General features: G+C 44.7%; 1 protein-coding gene across 1 annotated transcript; it reads left to right on the top strand.

Annotated features, from left to right (window-relative positions):
• The first annotated feature begins 719 nt into the window (after positions 1–719).
• LOC134984288 (zinc finger protein OZF-like) lies at positions 720–20,809 on the top strand. The gene is made up of 3 exons (XM_063949910.1): positions 720–817; positions 6,315–6,662; positions 18,113–20,809. Exons 2-3 carry the CDS (start codon positions 6,425–6,427, stop codon positions 19,495–19,497), a joined length of 1,623 nt encoding a protein of 540 aa, XP_063805980.1. The 5' UTR covers positions 720–817; positions 6,315–6,424; the 3' UTR covers positions 19,498–20,809.
• The last annotated feature ends 843 nt before the right edge of the window (positions 20,810–21,652 follow it).

Raw genomic sequence — 21,652 nt, 5'->3', positions numbered from 1 at the left:
TGACTGCTGGGAATGGGGCATTATACAGTACACCAGGGGATGTGTCTGTGTGATGACTGGAGAGGTGACTGCTGGGAATGGGATATTATACAGTAACACCAGGGGACGTGTCTGGGTGATGACTGGAGAGGTGACTGCTGGGAATGGGACATTATACAGTAACACCAGGGGACGTGTCTGGGTGATGACTGGAGAGGTGACTGCTGGGAATGGGACATTATACAGTAACACCAGGGGACGTGTCTGGGTGATGACTGGAGAGGTGACTGCTGGGAATGGGACATTATACAGTTACACCAGGGGACGTGTCTGGGTGATTACTGGAGAGGTGACTGATGGGAATCGGGCATTATACTGTAACACCAGGGGACGTGTCTGGGTGATGACTGGAGAGGTGACTGCTGGGAATGGGACATTATACAGTAACACCAGGGGATGTGTCTGGGTGATGACTGTATCACTGTGTGTGTCAGGTTCCTATAAGGTGTCAGGATGTCACTGTCTATGTCTCCATGCAGGAGGGGGAGTATATAGAGGAACACAGGGGTCTGTACAAGGACGTGATGATGGAGAATCACCGGCCCCTCACATCACTGGGTAAGAGCAGACTGTCATGTATTGTACAGGGTAGAGCAGGTATGGGGGTCTCTATATACACACATCACCTGATAATCACATATATACACTGTACTCAGTCACTGTGTGTCTCCTACAGATGGGCCCAGTAACAGAGATACCCCAGAGAGATGTCCCCGTCCTCTGTATTCCCAGGATTGTACAGAGGAGAATCACAGGATCCCACAGGAGGATCAGGTAGGTGGGATTTAGGGTCTCACCAATATACCAAAGTGACTGTCACTATATGTTGTGTAGAGGAGCTGTGTGTATTATACACTGATATTATACTGTTTCACCTCAGTTTAATCAAACATTTTGCAAATGCCATTGTATTTCCCTTTCATCCACTAGGGGACACTGGAGTCTTATACAGTAGGGGTCTAAAGCTTGCAACCGGAGGTGTGGCACAATGTAAAATTAGCATTGTCTGCACAGCCGGCTCCTCCCCCTTCACATCCCTCCTCCCTCAGTTTGAAAAATTGTGCCTAGGAGGTAACATTACAGAAAACTCAGGCTGCGTCAACCTAATGAAAAGGGGGACAAAAGCCTTTGAATTAGAGAGACAATGATCCCATATAAAGGGATCTGCATCTCTCTATGGACAATCCGGAGCACAGAGTCAGCATTTCCATGGGCAGTGAGTACTGGTGGGTAATATGGGCCTTAGATAGAAAGGCAGAGGCTATTAGCAGACTCCTTCCAATTCCCACAACTTAAGGTTTAAAAAATTATTATTATCTGGCCAGTGTGCACGCTGCTGCCTCCAGGCTTCCTGTAACTTATGTCCTAGCAGACTAGCAGCGCAGCTCCCCCGCCGCCCGACTTCTTTTATACACACAGCGCGGGCTCAAACACTCCCTGGCCGGCTTCTACTCCCCCCCTCCCCCCCCCCCCCTCTACATCGGAGGGAGACGCATTGCGGCTGTCAGCGGCGGCATCCTCACATACAGCGGAAATGGTCTCTCGCCCTCTCCCACTGCCAGCGGAGGGAGACACAGCGCGCCTCTCAGTAGCAGCATCACACACACTACGGGCGCTTGGGAAGTGCGTCCACCGCCCGCTCAGATGATCTCTCGTCCCTTCCCGCCGCCAGCGGAGGGCTGAGTGTGACGACAAAGGGGGAAATTAATAGAAACTGATCCTCTTGCTAGTAAGTCCGGCCTGGGGCAGCCGTTAAGGAGGTAGAGTGACCCTAGGAAGGACCCAGAGAGCCTTGGTAATATATATTTATTAAATAAATGGCGGCCGAATAGAGGCGCCAAAAGGACTCTCTCAGGCGTTATTACCTTTAGAATAGACGGGCTCCCTGGGCGGTCAGAGCAGAGGGACGGGTTATTATAATAGAGCAACTGCTCCCTCTACTGGACATTTGTATTTAGGACTCTCTCAGGCGTTATTACCTTTAGAATAGAGGGGCTTCCTGGCCGGTCAGAGCAGAGGGACGGGTTATTATAATAGAGCAACTGCTCCCTCTACTGGACATTTGTATTTAGGACTCTCTCAGGCGTTATTACCTTTAGAATAGACGGGCTTCCTGGCTGGTCAGAGCAGAGGGACGGGTTATTATAATAGAGCAACTGCTCCCTCTACTGGACATTTGTATTTAGGACTCTCTCAGGCGTTATTACCATTAGAATAGACGGGCTTCCTGGCCGGTCAGAGCAGAGGGACGGGTTATTATAATAGAGCAACTGCTCCCTCTACTGGACATTTGTATTTAGGACTCTGCTGCAATGGATTTTCAATGGATTCTGACAGGCATTTTTATGCTTTAGATTTTCAAGGGACTTCTAAACAAAAGATCCCGATGAAATGATGGGAACGACTGGATCACAACCCCGACCTCAGAACTGAAATACAGTTGGGTGTATCTGGTGATATTATTATTATAAATTGTTATTTTTTGTTTTGTTTGTAGTGTTTAGAAAGATCCAGCTAGGGGGATCCAGTGTACCTTTACTCCTATCACCCGTTACCGTCTTTCTGTTCCTATTATAAAGGGGGGAAGCACTGAGGAGCGCTCTATGGGGTACGGCTTCAAATGTCAAAAGCACTTACCACCAACACTAAGACTTATTATGTTTCCACAAAATGTAGTAAGATGAGCAAGGGTGAGCGGCTCCCGGGTATGCGTTGCCTGTCTAGTTAAGGGCGTCCAGCACGGGAGGAAGGCTCCGCCAAGGTCATGGGAGCAAGCCCTAACAGGTATTTCAAAGGAAATGTCAGAATCCCGCAAACAGCAGTCGGAAAGGACTGAGGGATTCTCAAAGACTATGGAGGAATTTCTGATTTAAATTAATCCCTCCTGCGCAAGCATAAAGAAATGCGAACAAGTCGATTAAGAGAACCATCCTCATCTTACACGAAGGAGGAAGAAGGTCTTATTATAGATAAAGAGGCAAGATACTTAAGTCTGTCTTAGATCAGGAGTTTAGATTCCCTTATAGAAGTGGTTATAAAGACCCTAAACTTCAGGGAGTAAGAAGTTAAGGATACAGAGAGTTTTCGATTGATTCGTATCCCACAATCGTTGCCAGTAGTGCTCCATATTCCTAGAACTCTCCAGACTCAGATGGCGAATGCTTGGAAGCAGCCTGATAAACGCTTTCAAGTGCCAAGGAGGTTTGAATTTAAGAATCCTTTATCAAGAAGTGTAATGGTTAAATGGCCTACTGGGCATTTTCAAACAAGGCAATGTCACCTAGGCCTAGCGTGACCACCTTAAAGGATATGTCAGGTCGCACTTCATCAAAAGCAATTTTTGTACCAGCACATTGTCACATGGACTGGGCGTGAATAGGTAGCATGGAGGAGGTTTCTCAGTAGCAGAGCATATTGGAGAATTAGCTGCTTATCTGTGCCAGGCTTCAAAGGACGCTCATTAAATAACAGTCAGTTATTGCAGGTTTGGAACCAGGAGAGTTAATGGTATCCATGGACATAAGGGATGCATTCCTGCATATCCCGATTTGGACCCCCCACCAAGCTTACTTAAGATTTGCACTGGTGCAGGATCATTTCCAAATGAAGGCTCCTACCATTCGGTCTATCATCAGCCCCAGGACTCTCTTACGAGGATCATGGCAGTAATGGTGGCAGGATTGAGACGATCTCCTGATCAAAGCCTTCTCTCAAGAACGGCTCATCAAGGATGCTCAGACATCTTATCAACTTCTCATTCAACATAGGTGGATGGTGAATTTCCAGAAACCTAACCCCAGACCAATGCAACGTATTCCATTCCTATATCTCCTCTTGGACACAGTAAGATTGAGGGCTTTCTTACCAGAGAACAAGATCCAGGACCTACAGAGGCTAGTGACTCAGGTACTGAGGACACAGACGGTCTCCCTTCACCTCTCTGTGCAACTTCTCGGGATGATGGTGACGTCTTTCGAGGCTCTCCAGTACAGCTGACTTCACTTACGACCATTCCCAATGAACGTTACTGCTCAGGGACCAGGGTAACACTGGCTCCTGCATCGAAGGATCCGATTGCCACAAGAGATACGGATCTCCTTAATTGGGTGGTCGTTCCACTAAAACCTTGCAGCAGGCAAGAATTTGGAATTTAGTATTGGAGGATTCTCACAACAAATGCCAGTCTCAGAGGTTGGGGAAGCTGTCCTAGAGACCCATCACTTTCAGGGCAAATGGACTTTACTGGAGAGCGGGTTACCCATAACCATTCTCGAACTGAGAAACAGTTTACAAATCGCTTCTCTTAGCAGAAGATATAGTCAGTGGTTAACAGTGAACCGGAAAGCAGATTATCACAGTCGCCAGGACTGCATCCAGGTGAGCGGTGCTTACACAGATCTTCGACATGATGGTGAGTAGATGGTGTCTACCTCAGGTGGACCTGATGGCGTCTCGACAAAATCATTAGCTGCCCAGGTATGTGTCCAGGACAAGAGATCCAGCAGCAGAGGAAGTGGACACGCTGACACTTCCTTGGTGTTACAGAAGGGTTTACATTTTTCCGCCTTTCACACTCATACCCCGAATTCTCCAAAAAGGGGTAATATGAGAGCGAGTATGGGCAATTCTCATAGCACCAAGTTGGCCCCGTAGAGGTCGGTACTCGGACTTACGGGGGATACTAGCGGAGGACCCTTGGCGGTTACCTCGAAGGGAGGACCGACTATATCAGGGGCCGTTCCTCCACTCAGACCTGAACAGGCTACGTTTAATGGCGTGGCTGTTGAGACCCGGATCTTAAGAGTGAGAGGGATACCAAGAATGGCTATTCTTAAAGATGATCGCTGCTCGAAAGCCGGTGACACCCATGTACGACTGCAGACATTAGAAGAAGTACATGGACTGGTGTTAGGAACATGGGTAGAATTCGACGAATGTCCACTTACCCAGACTTCTACTTTTCACTCGAGCTGGTCTAGATGAAGGACTAAGACTAGGTTCCTTGAAGGTTCAAGTTTCGTCTCTCTCCATCCTATTTCAACAGCGGTTAGCGTCCTTAGAAGAGGTTCAAACCTTTTTACAGGGGGTTCTGAGGATACAACCTCCATTCCGTCCTCCCACTGTAGTTGATTTGTAGTTGGAATTTTTGAGATCTCCATCTTTTGAGCCGTTGGAAAGAACAGACCTGCAATATCTCTCTTGGAAGATCATGTTATTCTTGCCTTAGCTTCGGCCGGAAGGGTTTCGGCGTAAGGAGCCCTATTAGGTTAGAGTACTTTGTTAATTTTCCAGAAGGATAAGGCCAAACTCCGTATATGAGCGGATTTCCTTCCTAAGGTCGTTTCGGGGTTTCAGGTAAACCAACCGATTGTGGTCCCATCCTTTCAGGGATTCGCAGATGGGGACGTGTCTTTGGATGTTGTCCGAGCTTACGAATATACGTACAAGTTACGTCGTCCTTTAGAAGGTTGGACCATTGGTTTGGTCCAAAGAATGGTTGGCCAGCATCTAGGCAGTCTTTGTTTAGATGGAATAGCTTTGCCAATCGGCAAGCTAATATTTCCTGTGGTAAGCAGTTTCCGTTTCAGACTGGTGCTCATAATACCAGATCAGTGAGTGCCTCATGGGCGGCTATTCGAGGTGCTTCCACTACTCAATTTTGCACAGCGACAACGTGGTCTTCAGCCCACACATTCGCAAACTTTTACAGGTTTGATACATGGCGTCCGGAGATTCTAAGTTCGGACGTTTAGTTTTGCAGGCCATCGACAGCACTCCCTCCCTTGGGAATAACTTTGGGACGTCCCGTACTGTATAAGACTCCATTGTCCCCTAGTGGATGAAAGAGAAAAGAGGATTTTCGTACTTACCGATAAATCCATTTCTCTGAATCCTCTAGGGGACACTGGACGCCCGCCTCGGTGCCGTCAACCTGCTGTGTTCAAAGTTCTTGTTCAAACAGTTCGTGCAAACAGCGTTGGTTTTTCTGTTAAGAGTTTCTTGGATGCTGTTTGCTTTGTTGTACGGTTTGGTTCCTCGCCAAGTACTATAGTATCATGTCCTATTCTCTCAGTCAAATTTTTCAAACTGAGGGAGGAGGGATGTGAAGGGGGAGGAGCCGGCTGTGCAGACAATGCTAATTTTAGATTGTGCCACACCTCCGGTTGCAAGCTTCACACCCCTACTGTATAAGACTCCAGTGTCCCCTAGAGGATTTAGAGAAATGGATTTATAGGTAAGTACCAAAATCATCTTTTTTTGGGTTATTTAGGTAGAACGTCTTTCTCGTATAAAGGCAGAAGATATAAGGAGAGAAGAAGAGACACATGTGACTGATCTAAAGGCAGAAGATATAGATGGAGAAGAAGAGACGTATGTGACTGATATGAAGGCAAAAGATACAGCGGAAGAAGAAAAGATGTATGTGACTGATATGAAGGCAGAAGATATAGAGGAAGAAGACGAGACGTATGTGATTGATATAAAGGCAGAAGATATAGAGGGAGAAGAAAATACGTATGCGACTGATATGATGACAGAAGATACAGAGGGAGAAGAAGAGACGTATGTGAGGGGTGATCAGCAGTGTAAGGAGGAGGAGATCCCTACAGATATCAGCACAGGTGAGTAATAAACAATTATTACAGAAGTCACATATTCTCATTGCTCAGTCACTACAGCAATCTCTTATTCTTCACCCTCCTCCGCCATCAGCCCTGTTTTCAGTTGGGTGTTTATAACACAAGGTTATCCATGACAAACATCAGATGAAGAGAGTTATTACACACATCACTATAGTGTTATTAAAAGTAACAAGCAGAGCCACTACGGTCTATGCATACTTGTATCCCTTCAACAAAACTCACCTGCTCCCTGTGGCTTTTCTGCATTCGACATTACGGCCTGTCCACTTTCCCTTCACCCATCACGTCCATTTGGGATAACCGGGATTTCCCCCCAGGCTCTACATTGCGATCCCACTCGTGGCTCCGTTTGGACCCGCGCCCGTGTCTGGTGTTTGATTTTATAGATGGGTCCTCATGGCGTTCCCTTCAATCGCTAAGTGACAGATATAATATTTCCCAACCTGTAGTATATGAATACTTACAACTCCGCTCCTTTTTAAGCTCCCTTCCCAAATCCCAGGTTTTTCGCCAGCCTACCCCCTTGGAGCGTCTTTGTATTTACTCTCCCATGCGGCAGGGTATTATCTCCATACTCTACGGTTTGTTACGTTCCCTGAAGGCAGTAAATCTACTCCCCCATGAAAGTAAGTGGGAACAGGACCTAGGCCCACCCCCCAACGAAGACTCCTGGGAAACCATTAGACAAAAAGTAGCTCAGTCTTCAATTTCCTCCTTGGTAAAGGAAAATTCTTATAAAGTCTACACGAGATGGTATCGGGTCCCTGCGACCCTGCACAGGATTTTTCCAGGGTCCTCTCCACTATGTTGGCGTGGATGCGGCCAAACCGGAGATTTCAAACATATATGGTGGTCATGCCCAAAAATACACATGTTCTGGACTCAGGTGGAATCTCTCATTAGTTCTATCTTCTGTTCACGAATAACCCTGGGCCCATGGTCAGCCCTGCTGGGCCTTCCCTTACCCAATTTAGATAGCCATGCAAACAGCCTAGTACTTCAAATCTTACATGCAGCCCGCTGTGTTATAGCTAAGAACTGGAAAAAAAACAATACCCCCCCTAGGAGCATGCTAATAGCTAAAATTTGGCATATCTCCACGATGGAGAAAATTACAGCATCCTTACATGACAGATCGGACAAATATAGGAGGATATGGGAACCATGGTTCATCTTTATTACACCCTCCACCTCAGGGGTGTGATGTAATGTGATGCGGTATGTTGCATTAACCTATACCAAAAGGTCATAATAAATATAAGAGATGCTATGCCGTCCTTGGTTGGACAGTTGACATGGTTTGTACCAGGGAGGTATTGCCCTCCAAGGCACATCCCCACCCTGCTAGCTTCTCTGACGATCCACCACTCTCCCATTCCCCCCCCTTCCCTCTCTTTCTCCCACTCTATCTGTCTCCTCCTCAGATTCTTCTTTCTTTTTACTACTTTTCCTCTTTATGTTTATCATTGTTTAAACACAGAAAAATTGTAGTCGATATATACATCTGTCATTATTGACGTACTCCCTTGTTCTTGTTATATTGGGTTACCCCTCCACGGGATAACATGTATGTGATTCAATATTTATTCAGAGTTGTCATCTCCTGTCTGTATTGTAACAGTTTACTCGACTTAATAAAAATATTAAATAAAAAAAAATAAAAAAGTAACAAGCAGAAGTTTATTTTTAGGGATCATATATAAGTAGTAGTGTGTTTTTTGTGGAGTGCCTAATTTGTATGGGATCTAAATTTCTCAGTTTAGCAACCTTTTATTAAATAACCTTCATTTTGTTAAATGATTTTTTTTTATACTCCTTGTATATAGTAGACCTATTTGGCCATTTGTGGTCAGGTTTATATCTTTACATTTAGCGAGGTGTAGTCGTGGTGTAAAGGACAGAGTGTGATTCCTGATTAGTTAAAAAAACAAATACCAAATACAGAGCAACATCACCAAACAGGTAATTTCAACTTTAAGCTTGTCATTTATTTTGTACTGTCTGGACATGGCTACTAATAACAGATGCACAGACATAATTCTTAAAGCTATGTGTGCAAATGCTAGGAGCTTAGGAGACAAAATTCCAGAGCTAATTGTGATAATGACCAGGGATAACCTGGATATTGTGGCAATTACAGAGTCATGGTGCAATGAGAATCATGACTGGGACATAGCTATAGCAGGATACAATTTATTTAGGAAGGATAGAATGGTCAGTGTAGGAGGAAGGGTAGCAATGTATGTGGGAAAAAAGCATAAATGCTACTTCAATTAATACAAAATATTGAAGACAAATCTGTGGCCCTTTTGGTCACCACAGAAACCGGGAAAAAGGACATTATTCGCATTGGGGTGATCTCTAGACCACGTAGCCTGGGGCAGGATTTGGACAGGAATCTATTGTTGGACATCACTAAAATGGCTTTAAAGGGAGAAGTCATAATCATAGGAGACATTAATTTACCTGATGCAAGGGGAGGGGTCTTTTGCAATTTCAGCTGCAAGTGGTAAATTCCTTACAGGGAGCATCTCTCAATAAACAGCAGATATTTCCCTTCTGCATAGAAGAGCGGTCCGGAAAGAAAGAAGTAAACTTCCTTTTAGGGAGCACTCTTGTTAACTTAATTGCAATTAAAATATAACCTTTAATAACTATTCACTAAAAATTCATATATATGGATCTTAATTAATTAAAAGAAAGATTACTATTGACTGAATTCTCTTACTATCAGTATTATATCAATCAGGGTGAAAAATATTTTATTTAGAAGAAATATATTCATATGTGTAATACTTTACCATCTAGAACACTGCCAGACAGCCGTGGGCTCTCCCTATTGTTTCCTGTAAATAGAATCAGTTACATGTGCATGGTATCCACACATACACCTTATTCATTATCATTTTCAGAAGGGAGAGGCTGAGGCTTATATATACTGTCTATGTATGGTAGGTATCCCTTCCATACCTACCATACATAGACAGGAAAACTATGTATATAGGAAACTATAGGTCTGTAAGACAATACAGAAGAAACTATAGGTCAGTAAGACAATACAGAAGAAACTATAGGTCAGTAAGACATTACAGAATAAACTATAGGTCAGTAAGACATTACAGAAGGAAACTATAGGTCAGTAAGACAATACAGTAGGAAACTATAGGTCAGTAAGACAATACAGTAGGAAACTATAGGTCTGTAAGACAATACAGAAGGAAACTATAGGTCAGTAAGACAATACAGAAGAAACTATAGGCCAGTAAGACAATACAGAAGGAAACTATAGGTCAGTAAGACAATACAGTAGGAAACTATAGGTCTGTAAGACAATACAGAAGGAAACTATAGGTCAGTAAGACAATACAGAAGGAAACTATAGGTCAGTAAGACATTACAGAAGAAACTATAGGTCAGCAAGACAAAAAATAAGGAAACTATAGGTCAGTAAGACTACAGTAAGCCACGATACGTCAGTAAGACCATACAGTAAGAAACTATAGGTCAGTAAGACAATACAGTAGGAAACTATAGGTCAGTAAGACAATACAGTCAGAAACTATAGGTCAGTAAAGGGCCATACACACTTAAAGATTATCTGTCCAATCTGGCTGATTGGAAAGAAAATCTGGCAATGTCTGGGAGCAAATGACAATCAACCATTTGCTCCCAAAATCAAGAAAATGGACAAACACACTTCAGATAAATTGGTTTAATGAAACAAATGTAACCAATTTGTCTGAAAGTCCCTTTTTGTCTGTTTTCCAATCTTTGAGAGCAAATAGTAAATTGCCATTTGCTCCCAGACATTGCCAGATTTTCTTTCCAATCAGCCAGATTGGACAGATAATCTTTTAGTGTGTAGGGCCCTAAGACAATACAGTAGGAAACTATAGGTCAGTATGACAGGAAACTATAGGTCAGTAAGACAGTGATACAGTAGGAAACTATAGGTCAGTAAGACAGTGATACAGTAGGAAACTATAGGTCAGTAAGACAATACAGAAGGCAACTAGATGAGTAAGACAATACAGAAGAAACTATAGGTCAGTAAGAATAGAGAAGGAAACTATAGGTCAGTAAAACAATGCAGAAGAAACTATAGGTCAGTAAGACAATACAGAAGGAAACTATAGGTCAGTAAGACAATACAGTAGGAAACTATAGGTCAGTAAGACAATACAGTAGGAAACTATAGGTCAGTAAAGACAATACAGAAGAAACTATAGGTCAGTAAGACAATACAGAAGGAAACTATAGGTTAGTAAGACAATACAGTAAAATTATAGGTCAGTAATACAATACAGTAGGAAACTATAGGTCAGTAAGACAATACAGTAAGAAACTATAGGTCAGTAAGACAATACAGTAGGAAACTATAGGTCAGTAAGACAATACAGTAGGAAACTATAGGTCAGTAAGACAATACAGTAAGAAACTATAGGTCAGTAAGACAATACAGAGGAAACTATAGGTCAGTAAGACAATACAGTAGTAAACATCTACAAAGCCTTTTTCTCTTACGTCCTAGAGGATGCTGGGGACTCCGTAAGGACCATGGGTTATAGACGGGCTCCGCAGGAGACATGGGCACCTAAAAAGAACTTTTCCTAAGGGTGTGCACTGGCTCCTCCCTCTATGCCCCTCCTCCAGACCCCAGTTAGATTCTGTGCCCAGAGGAGAATGGGTGCACTGCAGAGAGCTCTCCAGAGTTTTCTGTGGAAAAATAATTTTGTTAGGTTTTTTATTTTCAGGGAGTCGTGCTGGCAACAGGCTCCCTGCATTGTGGGGCTGAGGGGAGAGAAGCAGACCTACTTAACTGATAGGCTCTGCTTCTTAGGCTACTGGACACCATTAGGTCCAGAGGGAGTCGGAACACAGGTCTTGCCCTGGGGTTCGTCCTGGAGCCGCACCGCCGTCCTCCTCACAGATGCTGGAAGATGGAAGCCGGGTGAGTATGAGAAGATAGAAGACATCTCAGGCGGCAGAAGACTTCAGATCTTCGTGAGGTACCGCTGCGCGCCATTGCTCCCAGACACAACACACAGAGGCAGCACTGATGGGTGCAGGGGGGGGGGGGGGCGCCCTGGGCAGCAATAATCCCCAAAGTTTGATGCACAAAGAGTATGATTAGGCTGCGGAGGCAGTAAATCCAAGAATCCCCCGACATTTTATTACAATTGCACTGGGACAGAAGCCCGCCGTCGGGTGGGCGGAGCTTGATCCTCACCACTAACCAGCGCCATTTTCTCCACAGAAGCTGCATGAGGACGCTGGCTCCCCGGTCTCTCCCCTGCTGGGGGGCACATTGGTAACGCAGTGAGTGGGAATTGGATATATATATATATATATATATATATATATATATATATATATACGCTATCTGGTCATTTATTTTTTCCAGTGTTATTAAGCGCTGGGTGTGTGCTGGCATACTCTCTCTCTGTCTCTCCTAAGGGCCTGGTTGGGGTTTTGTCCCCTTATAGGTTTATCCCTGTGTGTGGGGGGTGTCGGTACATGCGTGTCGACATGTCTGAGGCGGAACGCTTCTCCAAGGAGGAGGTGGAGCAAATGAGTGGTGTGTCCCCGTCGGTGGTGCCGACTCAGGAATGGATGGACATGTGGCATATGTTGAATGCAAGTGGTCCATAAAGGTGCAGATTTCGGCCCTATCCATTACTGGATGCACTGGGGTGGCAGCTTTTTCACGCCAGGAACTCTTGCTAAAAAGTCCAGACCATCCCCTACTACATTCCAGCACAAGATCCATACCGGAAGGTGTCTTATTTGGCTGAGCTGTTGAACTTTGTCCACCGCACTGCATGAAGAGCTCACCATTTACCACCTTGGAGCAACTTATCCTCTAGCGGTAAAAGCCACAATTTTGGATATATACACCTCCTAAATCTGTAGTTGCTGGACATATTAACTATTGGGGGAACAAATCTGGAACTGACTTTCCTAATTCAATACCACCTATATTCCTGGCCTATGGGTAACCCTGGTTTTATTTATTCTACCATGTGTACTTTTTAATGTCATTATTTGGAACTACCATTGATGGTTTATATTCCCATATTAAATACATTCATTTTTAACTAAACATTGAATTATCAGATATTATTTTTGTTTTATGTAATAATCTAGCGCAGCCTCGATTGCTTTTTTTTGTATATCTACTGTGGGAGTGACTTCCCGTTTTTTACGGCTGCTGCTTGACAGAGCACCCCATATCCAAGTGCCCGAGAACTCTGGGTTATTCCTTTCTCCTACACAAAGACCTATTTTGAATCTAAAATCCCTAAACCTGTACATGAAAAGATTCAAATTCAAGATGGAATCGCTCAGGGCGATTATAGCCAGTATGGAGGAGGGGGAGTTTATGGTGTCACTGGACATAGAGAATGCGTACCTTCATGTCCCCATATATCCTTCCCATCAGGAATACCTGAGATTCATTGTACAGGATTGTCATTACCAATTTCAGACGTTGCCATTTGGTCTTTCCACGGCCCCAAGGATTTTCACCAAGATAATGGCTGAAATCATGGTGCTCCTGCGCAAGCATGGAGTCACAATTATCCCATACTTGGACGATCTCCTGATAAATTCGAGATCAAGAGAGAAAATTGCTGAACAGTGTAACGCTCTCTCTGAGAGTGCTCCAGCAACACGGTTGGATTCTGAATCTACCAAAGTCACCGTTGATTCCGACAACTCGACTAATGTTCCTAGGTATGATACTGGATACGGAACAAATGAAGGTTTTTCTTCCGTTGGAAAAAGCCCAGGACATCCAGAACATGGTCAGAGACCTGCTAAAACCGAAATGGGTGTCAGTTCATCAATGCACTCGAGTTCTGGGAAAAATGGTGGCGGACTACGAGGCCATCCGCTTCGGCAGGTTCCATGCGAGGAGGTTTCAATGGGACTTTCTGGACAAATGGTCCGGGTCGCATCTGCACTTACATCGGAAAATAACTCTGTCCCCAAGGGCCAGAGTGTCTCTCCTATGGTGGCTGCAAAGTGCTCACCTGCTGGAGGGTCGCAGGTTCGGAATTTAGGACTGGATCCTGTTAACCATGGACGTGAGTCTCCGAGGATGGGGAGCAGTCACCCAAGGAAAAAATTTTCAGGGACCGTGGTCAGACCAGGAGTCCTGTCTACACATCAATGTGTTGGAACTCAGGGCCATATACAACGCCCTTCGACAAGCGGAGAGTCTTCTTCGAAACCTACCAGTTCTGACTCAATCAGACAATGTCACAGCAGTGGCTCATGTGAACCACCAAGGCGGGACAAGAAGCAGAGTCGCGATGGCGGAAGCCGCAAGGATTCTTCGCTGGGCGGTAAAATCACGGAAGTGCTCTGTCGGCTGTCTTCATTCCGGGAGTGGACAACTGGGAAGCAGACTTCCTCAGCAGACATGATCTCAATCCAGGAGAGTGGGGACTTCATCAAGAAGTCTTTGCAGACATAACACGTCTTTGGGGAATTCCTCAAATAGACATGATGGCGTCACGCCTCAACAAAAAGCTTCGGAGGTATTGTGCCAGGTCTCTGGACCCTCAGGCAGTAGCAGTAGACGCCCTGGTAACACCGTGGGTGTTCCACTCGGTCTACGTGTTTCCTCCTCTTCCTCTCATCACAAAAGTGTTGAGGATCATAAGGCGAAGAAGAGTACAGACGATACTTGTTGTTCCAGACTGGCCTCGAAGGGCCTGGTACTCAGATCTTCAAGAGATGCTCACAGGAGATCCCTGGCCTCTCCCTCTGAGATAGGACCTGTTGCAACAGGGGGCCTGTATATTCCAAGACTTACCGCGGTTACGTTTGACGGCATGGTGGTTGAACGCCGAAACCTAGCGGAGAAGGGGATTCCGGAGGAGGTCATCCCTACTTTAATAAAGGCTAGGAAGGAGGTAACATTGAAACATTATCACCGTATCTGGTGAAAGTATGTGTCTTGGTGTGAAACCAAGAACGCCCCTACGGAAGATTTTCATTTAGGGCGTTTTCTCCACTTCCTGCAGACAGGAGTGGATATGGGCCTGAAATTAGGTTCTGTTAAGGTACAGATTTCAGCCCTTTCGATTTTCTTTCAGAGGGAATTGGCTTCTCTTCCAGAAGTCCAGACGTTTGTAAAGAGAGTGCTGCACATCCAGCCTCCTTATGTGCCTCCAGTGGCACCGTGGGACCTGAACGTGGTGTTGCAGTTCCTAAAATCACACTGGTTTGAACCACTTAACAGGGTTGAGTTTAAATTTCATACCTGGAAGGTGGTCATGTTGTTGGCCTTGGCATCGGCAAGGAGAGTGTCAGAATTGGCGGCCTTGTCACACAAGAGCCCCTACTTGATTTTTCATGTGGATAGAGCGGAATTGAGGACACGCCCTCAATTTTTGCCTAAGGTGGTTTCTTCATTCCATCTGAACCAACCTATCGTGGTGCCTGTGGCTACGAGTGACTTGGAGGATTCCAGGTCCCTGGACGTAGTCAGGGCTTTGAAGATTTATGTAGCCGGAACGGCTAGAATTAGGAAAACAGAGGCACTGTTTGTCCTGTATGCTGCTAATAAGATTGGCGCACCTGCTTCGAAGCAGACTATTGCTCGCTGGATCTGTAATACGATTCAGCAGGCTCATTCTGTGTCTGGATTGCCGGTTCCAAATTCGGTTAAGGCCCATTCCACTAGGAAGGTGGGCTCTTCTTGGGCGGCTGCCCGAGGCGTCTCGGCATTACAGCTTTGCCGTGCGGCAACTTGGTCGGGGTCAAACACCTTTGCTAAATTCTACAAGTTTGATACCATGGCTGACGAGGACCTAGCTTTTGCTCAGTCGGTGCTGCAGAGTCATTCGCACTCTCCCGCCCGATTGGGAGCTTTGGTATAAACACCATGGTCCTTACGGAGTCCCCAGCATCCTCTAGGAGGTAAGAGAAAATAAGATTTTAAACCTACCGGTAAATCTATTTCTCCTAGTCCGTAGAGGATGCTGGGCGCTCGTCCCAGTGCGGAAACTCTGCAAGACTTGTATATAGTTGTTGCTTCCATAAGGGTTATGTTACAGTTGGAGTCTGTTTTTGACCGTCACTGTTGTTGTTCATACGGTTAACTGGTTATGTATGTTCCAGGTTACATGGTATGATTGGTGTGGGCTGGTATGAATCTTGCCCTGGGATTTTTAAATCCTGCCTTGTAGTGTCCATCTCCTCTGGGCACAGTTCTCTAACTGAGGTCTGGAGGAGGGGCATAAAGGGAGGAGCCAGTGCACACCCATAGGAAAAGTTCTTTTTAGGTGCCCATGTCTCCTGCGGAGCCCGTCTATACCCCATGGTCCTTACGGAGTCCCCAGCATCCTCTACGGACTAGGACAAATAGATTTACCGGTAGGTTTAAAATCTTATTTTAAATAAGTTCCTCCTAACACCGCACAACTGCTCAGTGCGCAGACATTTGTGAGCAAAATAAAAAACCTATGGAGAATTATCACCAATAACTTTTTGCGGCTAATTGGTTAGGGAGTTTTTGCGATGAACTGAATCCCCCCCCCATAAAATGTTTATACATACAGTATGATGTTACATTGAGATTACCGCTGGAGGAAACTCTGCCACAATGTTATTAAATGTGTAATTTATCCCATCCTCGTATGGGTGTAATATATTAATATATTCTTACTGAACAGGATTACCAGCACTGAATCAATTATCCCCCAATATAATATACATGCCGATGTTTAACAACAAATACACTTGTTTCTTTATTACTTTATTCAACTTTATACATTTACCTTTGTGCTTAATATATCACTGATTTATCTTACATACTTTACTGTACTTAATAAAGGTTATATATTATTTATTAGTGCGCAAACAGGACAGCACTTTCTCTTCTTTGCTGTTTTATTATTGCAAAGCCCATGTAACCTCTAGTAATCCCACATGAGCGTCCATGTCACCTTTAGTAATCCCACATGAGCGTCCATGTCACCTCCAGTAATCCCACATGTGCGTCCGTGTCACCTCTAGTAATCCCATGTGAGCGTCCATGTCACCTTTAGTAATCCCACATGAGCGTCCATGTCACCTCTAGTAATCCCACATGAGTGTCCATGTCACCTCCAGTAATCCCACATGTGCGTCCGTGTCACCTCTAGTAATCCACATGAGCGTCCATGTCACCTCTAGTAATCCCACATGAGCGTCCATGTCACCTCTACTAATCCCACATGAGTGTCCATGTCACCTTTAGTAATCCCACATGAGTGTCCATGTCACCTCTAGTAATCCCACATGAGCGTCCATGTCACCTCTAGTAATCCCACATGAGCGTCCATGTCACCTCTACTAATCCCACATGAGTGTCCATGTCACCTCTAGTAATCCCACATGAATGTCCATGTCACCTCTTGTAATCCCACGTTAGCGTCCATGTCACCTCTAGTAACCCCACATGAGCGTCCATGTCAACTCTAGTAACCCCACATGAGCGTCCATGTCAACTCTAGTAACCCCACATGAGCGTCCATGTCACCTCTAGTAACCCCACATGAGCATCCATGTCACCTCTAGTGATCCCACATGAGCGTCCGTGTCACCTCTAGTGATCCCACATGAGCGTCCGTGTCACCTCTAGTGATCCCACATGAGCGTCCATGTCTCCTCTAGTAATCCCACGTGAGCATCCACGTCACCTCTAGTAATTCCACGTGAGCATCCACGTCACCTCTAGTGATCCCACGTGAGCGTCCGTGTCACCTCTAGTAATCCCACGCGAGCGTCCTTGTCTCCTCTAGTAATCCCACGTGAGCGCCCCTGTCACCTCTAGTAAACTCACGTGAGCGTCCGTGTCACCTTTAGTAATCCCACGTGAGCACCCGTGTCACCTCTAGTAATCCCACGTGAGCGCCCGTGTCACCTCTTGTAATCCCACGTTAGCGTCCATGTCAACTCTAGTAACCCCACATGAGCGTCCATGTCAACTCTAGTAACCCCACATGAGTGTCCATGTCACCTCTAGTAACCCCACATGAGCGTCCGTGTCACCTCTAGTAATCCCACGTGAGCGTCCGTGTCACCTCTAGTAATCCCACGTGAACGCCCGTGTCACCTCTAGTAATCTCACGTGAGCGCCCGTGTCACCTCTAGTAATCTCACGTGAGCGCCCGTGTCACCTCTAGTAATTCCACGTGAGCGTCCACGTCACCTCTAGTGATCCCACATGAGCGTCCACGTCCCCTCTAGTAATCCCACATGAGCTTTCAGTGTTGATCAAGCTCCAGTCTAAGCATCCTAGCTTTTTTTGTTTTTTAATAAACATAAAAGCAATGATTACAGGTAAAAATGTCTGTTATAGAATTATATATTGTATCCTGTAACACCCTTGGTCTTGTCTACTCATTTTATATATTAATGTATTTTATTTCCAGGAGATGGACACACAAGCAGGAATATCTCAGAAGGACATCTAATGTTATCCCTGGATTCTGAAATAACAGATGACAGTAGACAGGATTCTCCAGGAGATAACCCCATTACCCCAATTATACATCCAGCTCTATCAGCTGATCCCCCTGATCCTGGGGAATGTTCTCCTGATCACTCTGATATTGGTGCATCTGTTATAGCTCTGAGAGTAGATTCAGTGTTTCCCTGTTCTGTAGATGCCAAATGTTTTACACAAAACACAAACCTTATTACTCATCAGCCAGCTAAGGCAGGTGACAGGCCATTTCCATGTTCTGAGTGTGGGAAATGTTTTACATCTAAATCATATCTTGTTAGACATGAGAGAAGTCACACAGGTGAGAAGCCGTATTCCTGTTCTGAGTGTGGGAAATGTTTTACATATAAATCAGATCTTGTTATACATCAGAGAAGTCACACAGGTGAGAAGCCATATTCCTGTTCTGAGTGTGGGAAATGTTTTGCATGTAAATCAGTTCTTGTTAGTCATCAGAGAAGTCACACAGGTGAGAAGCCATATTCCTGTTCTGAGTGTAGGAAATGTTTTGCACGGAAACCAGCTCTTGTTATACATCAGAGAAGTCACACAGGTGAGAAGCCATATTCCTGTTCTGAGTGTGGGAAATGTTTTGCACACAAATCACATTTTGTTATACATCAGAGAAGTCACACAGGTGAGATGCCGTATTCCTGTTCTGAGTGTGGGAAATGTTATTCATCGAAACCAGATCTTGTTATACATCAGAGAAGTCACACAGGTGAGAAGCCATATTCCTGTTCTGAGTGTGGGAAATGTTTTGCATGGAAATCACATCTTGTTATACATCAGAGAAGTCACACAGGTGAGAAGCCGTATTCCTGTTCTGAGTGTGGGAAATGTTTTGCACACAAATCACATTTAGTTATACATCAGCGAAGTCACACAGGTGAGAAGCCATATTCCTGTTCTGAGTGTGGGAAATGTTTTTCATCGACATCACATCTTGTTATACATCAGAGAAATCACACAGGTGAGATGCCATTTTCCTGTTCTGAGTGTGGGAAATGTTTTGCACGCAAATCACATTTTGTTATACATCAGAGAAGTCACACCGGTGAGAAACCGTGTTCCTGTTCTGAGTGTGGGAAATGTTTTTCATCGACATCACATCTTGTTAGACATCAGAGGAGTCACACAGGTGAGAAGCCATTTTCCTGTTCTGATTGTGGGAAATGTTTTTCATCGACATCACATCTTGTTAGACATCAGAGAAGTCACACAGGTGAGATGCCATATTCCTGTTCTGAGTGTGGGAAATGTTTTGCACGGAAATCAGTTCTTGTTAAACATCAGCGATTTCACAGATGAGAGGCCATTTTCATGCTGTGAGAGAAATAAATCTGCTCTTGTTGAACATATTAGACATTACCCAAGTACGGAACCATTTACATCTTCTGGAGTATAATTATCACTGTCGTCCAATGTTCCTCAAGGGTGAATCCGATCTCTTATGCTTTATAAAATATACATGCTACCACTGGGTGATATAATCAGACGTCATGGCCTGGTCTACCACTGCTATGCAGATGACCTGCTTTTTGCACCATGTACTGAGAACCTAATACCAATCCTAAATGGTTGTCTAGCTGAGCGCCAGGGGTGGATGATGCCAGTTGGCTGTGACTCAGTCTTTGTGAAACATAATAGAAGCTCCCGAATAAAGGACAAGCTTTACCAACCATCTGGATTTATGCTTTGGTGTTCAGAATTGCAAAATACTGAACATGTGCTGAATCTTTGTGTTGTCCTGGTATGTGGCTGACACAGACATCAGGTATACGCCACATACAAATCCTCGTTCTTTCATCTGTGGACCATAGCCAGAATCAAGCACTTGATTCCCTCAGAAGTTCATAGACTACTGCAATGCCATCTACCTGGGTCACCCAGCAAAAGAATTACAGAGCTTGCAGCTAGTACAGAATGCAGCAGCCAAGCTGTTACCTAACCAGCTAATTCCTGCCACATAACACCCATTCTCTACTCCCTTCACCGGCTGCCTGTAAGATGACAAATCTATTTCATAATTGGCTAACTGACCTTCCCAGCCCAACATTACACGGTCCAAGGTACTAGAAGCAGCTTCTGCCTCCTTACTGCCCTGCTTGCTTGCTTGCTTGCTTCTACAGATGGACTGTTACCAGCAGTACCAAGAATCTCCTGTCATTCATTTATGGGTTGAACGTTTAGCTTTGACCATGGAACTCACTGCCTTGCACAGTCCAAGAGGCCTCCACTCTAGAGACCTTCACAAGCAGACTGATGACTGTTACTCACGCTTTTCATTAATGTATCTCTATTTACTTCCTAAATAATACATCCCAAAGGCTTAGGTCTTTTTTCTGCTGTTTATTTTGTATCTTGTGCTTTGTGTAAATGTGAATGTCTAATACCAGTTTCCACAATCTGTATTGCTGCACGACAATATGGCGGCCATTGGAACGTGTTTTCACTTCTAGTTTGCCTAACTTGTTGCAGACACTCATCTTGATCAGAAGTGCTGAGTGTTTTCTGATACAAGATCCTGTCCATATATACCCTGTACATTACCATGTGCATTAGAGTCACCCGGGTTCCATCTGCGGTGGTTTGTTGTATGTTACATCTATATGGTGCGGATACTCCTCTGTATTTCATAATAAAAGCTTTTGTTTGCATCTAATTATTACATTAAAGCTTTTATTTTTTATTCTGTTTTATATTCCCGTCTGAGTAATTACGCCATAATGTCTAATCTCGGAGTGGACCCCAGAAGATGTAAAGAAACCGTGTAAGTTTTCCATCATTCTGTTTTGTGTAAGCATACAGGTTAGTGATGGCACGGTGGTCACTGACCGTCACCTTCAGGTGGTATAATGGAAGTGGGACTGTCTGGGCTTATTCTAGTCTACTGCAGAAATAAAAAAAACTCAGCCTTTATCCTGCTTAAAAAAATTACAAAGCCCGTAAATCAAGCTTGGCCGGACAAGACAGAATCCACATTAATGGTGGCACATCATCTAGGCTGAAGACCCATGCTTCTGGTATATATGGCATAACTCCCTCTTCACCCACAAAACCTTCCCTTCACCATTCACAATGTCCACCATTGCTCCTTCAGAAGGGACACAACTTTCCTTTGCTTTTTCCACCTCCTCCTTCACAGAGCCCAGGACCATCTCCATGACCATTTCATGTTTATCTGGAGGCCTGGCATCTGGGAGGTTCATGGCCTGAGATGACCACAGAACTGCCAGGTAGTGGGCAAAAAGGATCCATAGCCCCCTGAGGAACTGGAGAGTCCAAAGATCGACCCTGCATGAGGTAAAGAAGGGTCAAACACAGGGTCTGTCTTACCTATTTCCTTCCTAAAAGCTGCTCTTTACCCACTTTGGTACCTGTGGGATCCCACTCTAATTTTCCTTGAGAGTCCTTACCTTCAGTAATCCCTTCTACACCTACCAGTTCCTTCCCCTTACAACCA

This window comes from Pseudophryne corroboree (assembly GCF_028390025.1).
Source record: "Pseudophryne corroboree isolate aPseCor3 chromosome 3 unlocalized genomic scaffold, aPseCor3.hap2 SUPER_3_unloc_47, whole genome shotgun sequence".
Lineage (NCBI taxonomy): Eukaryota > Metazoa > Chordata > Amphibia > Anura > Myobatrachidae > Pseudophryne > Pseudophryne corroboree.
The sequence above is the reverse complement of the archived record's forward strand: the minus strand, read 5'-3'. Positions and strand labels throughout refer to the sequence as shown.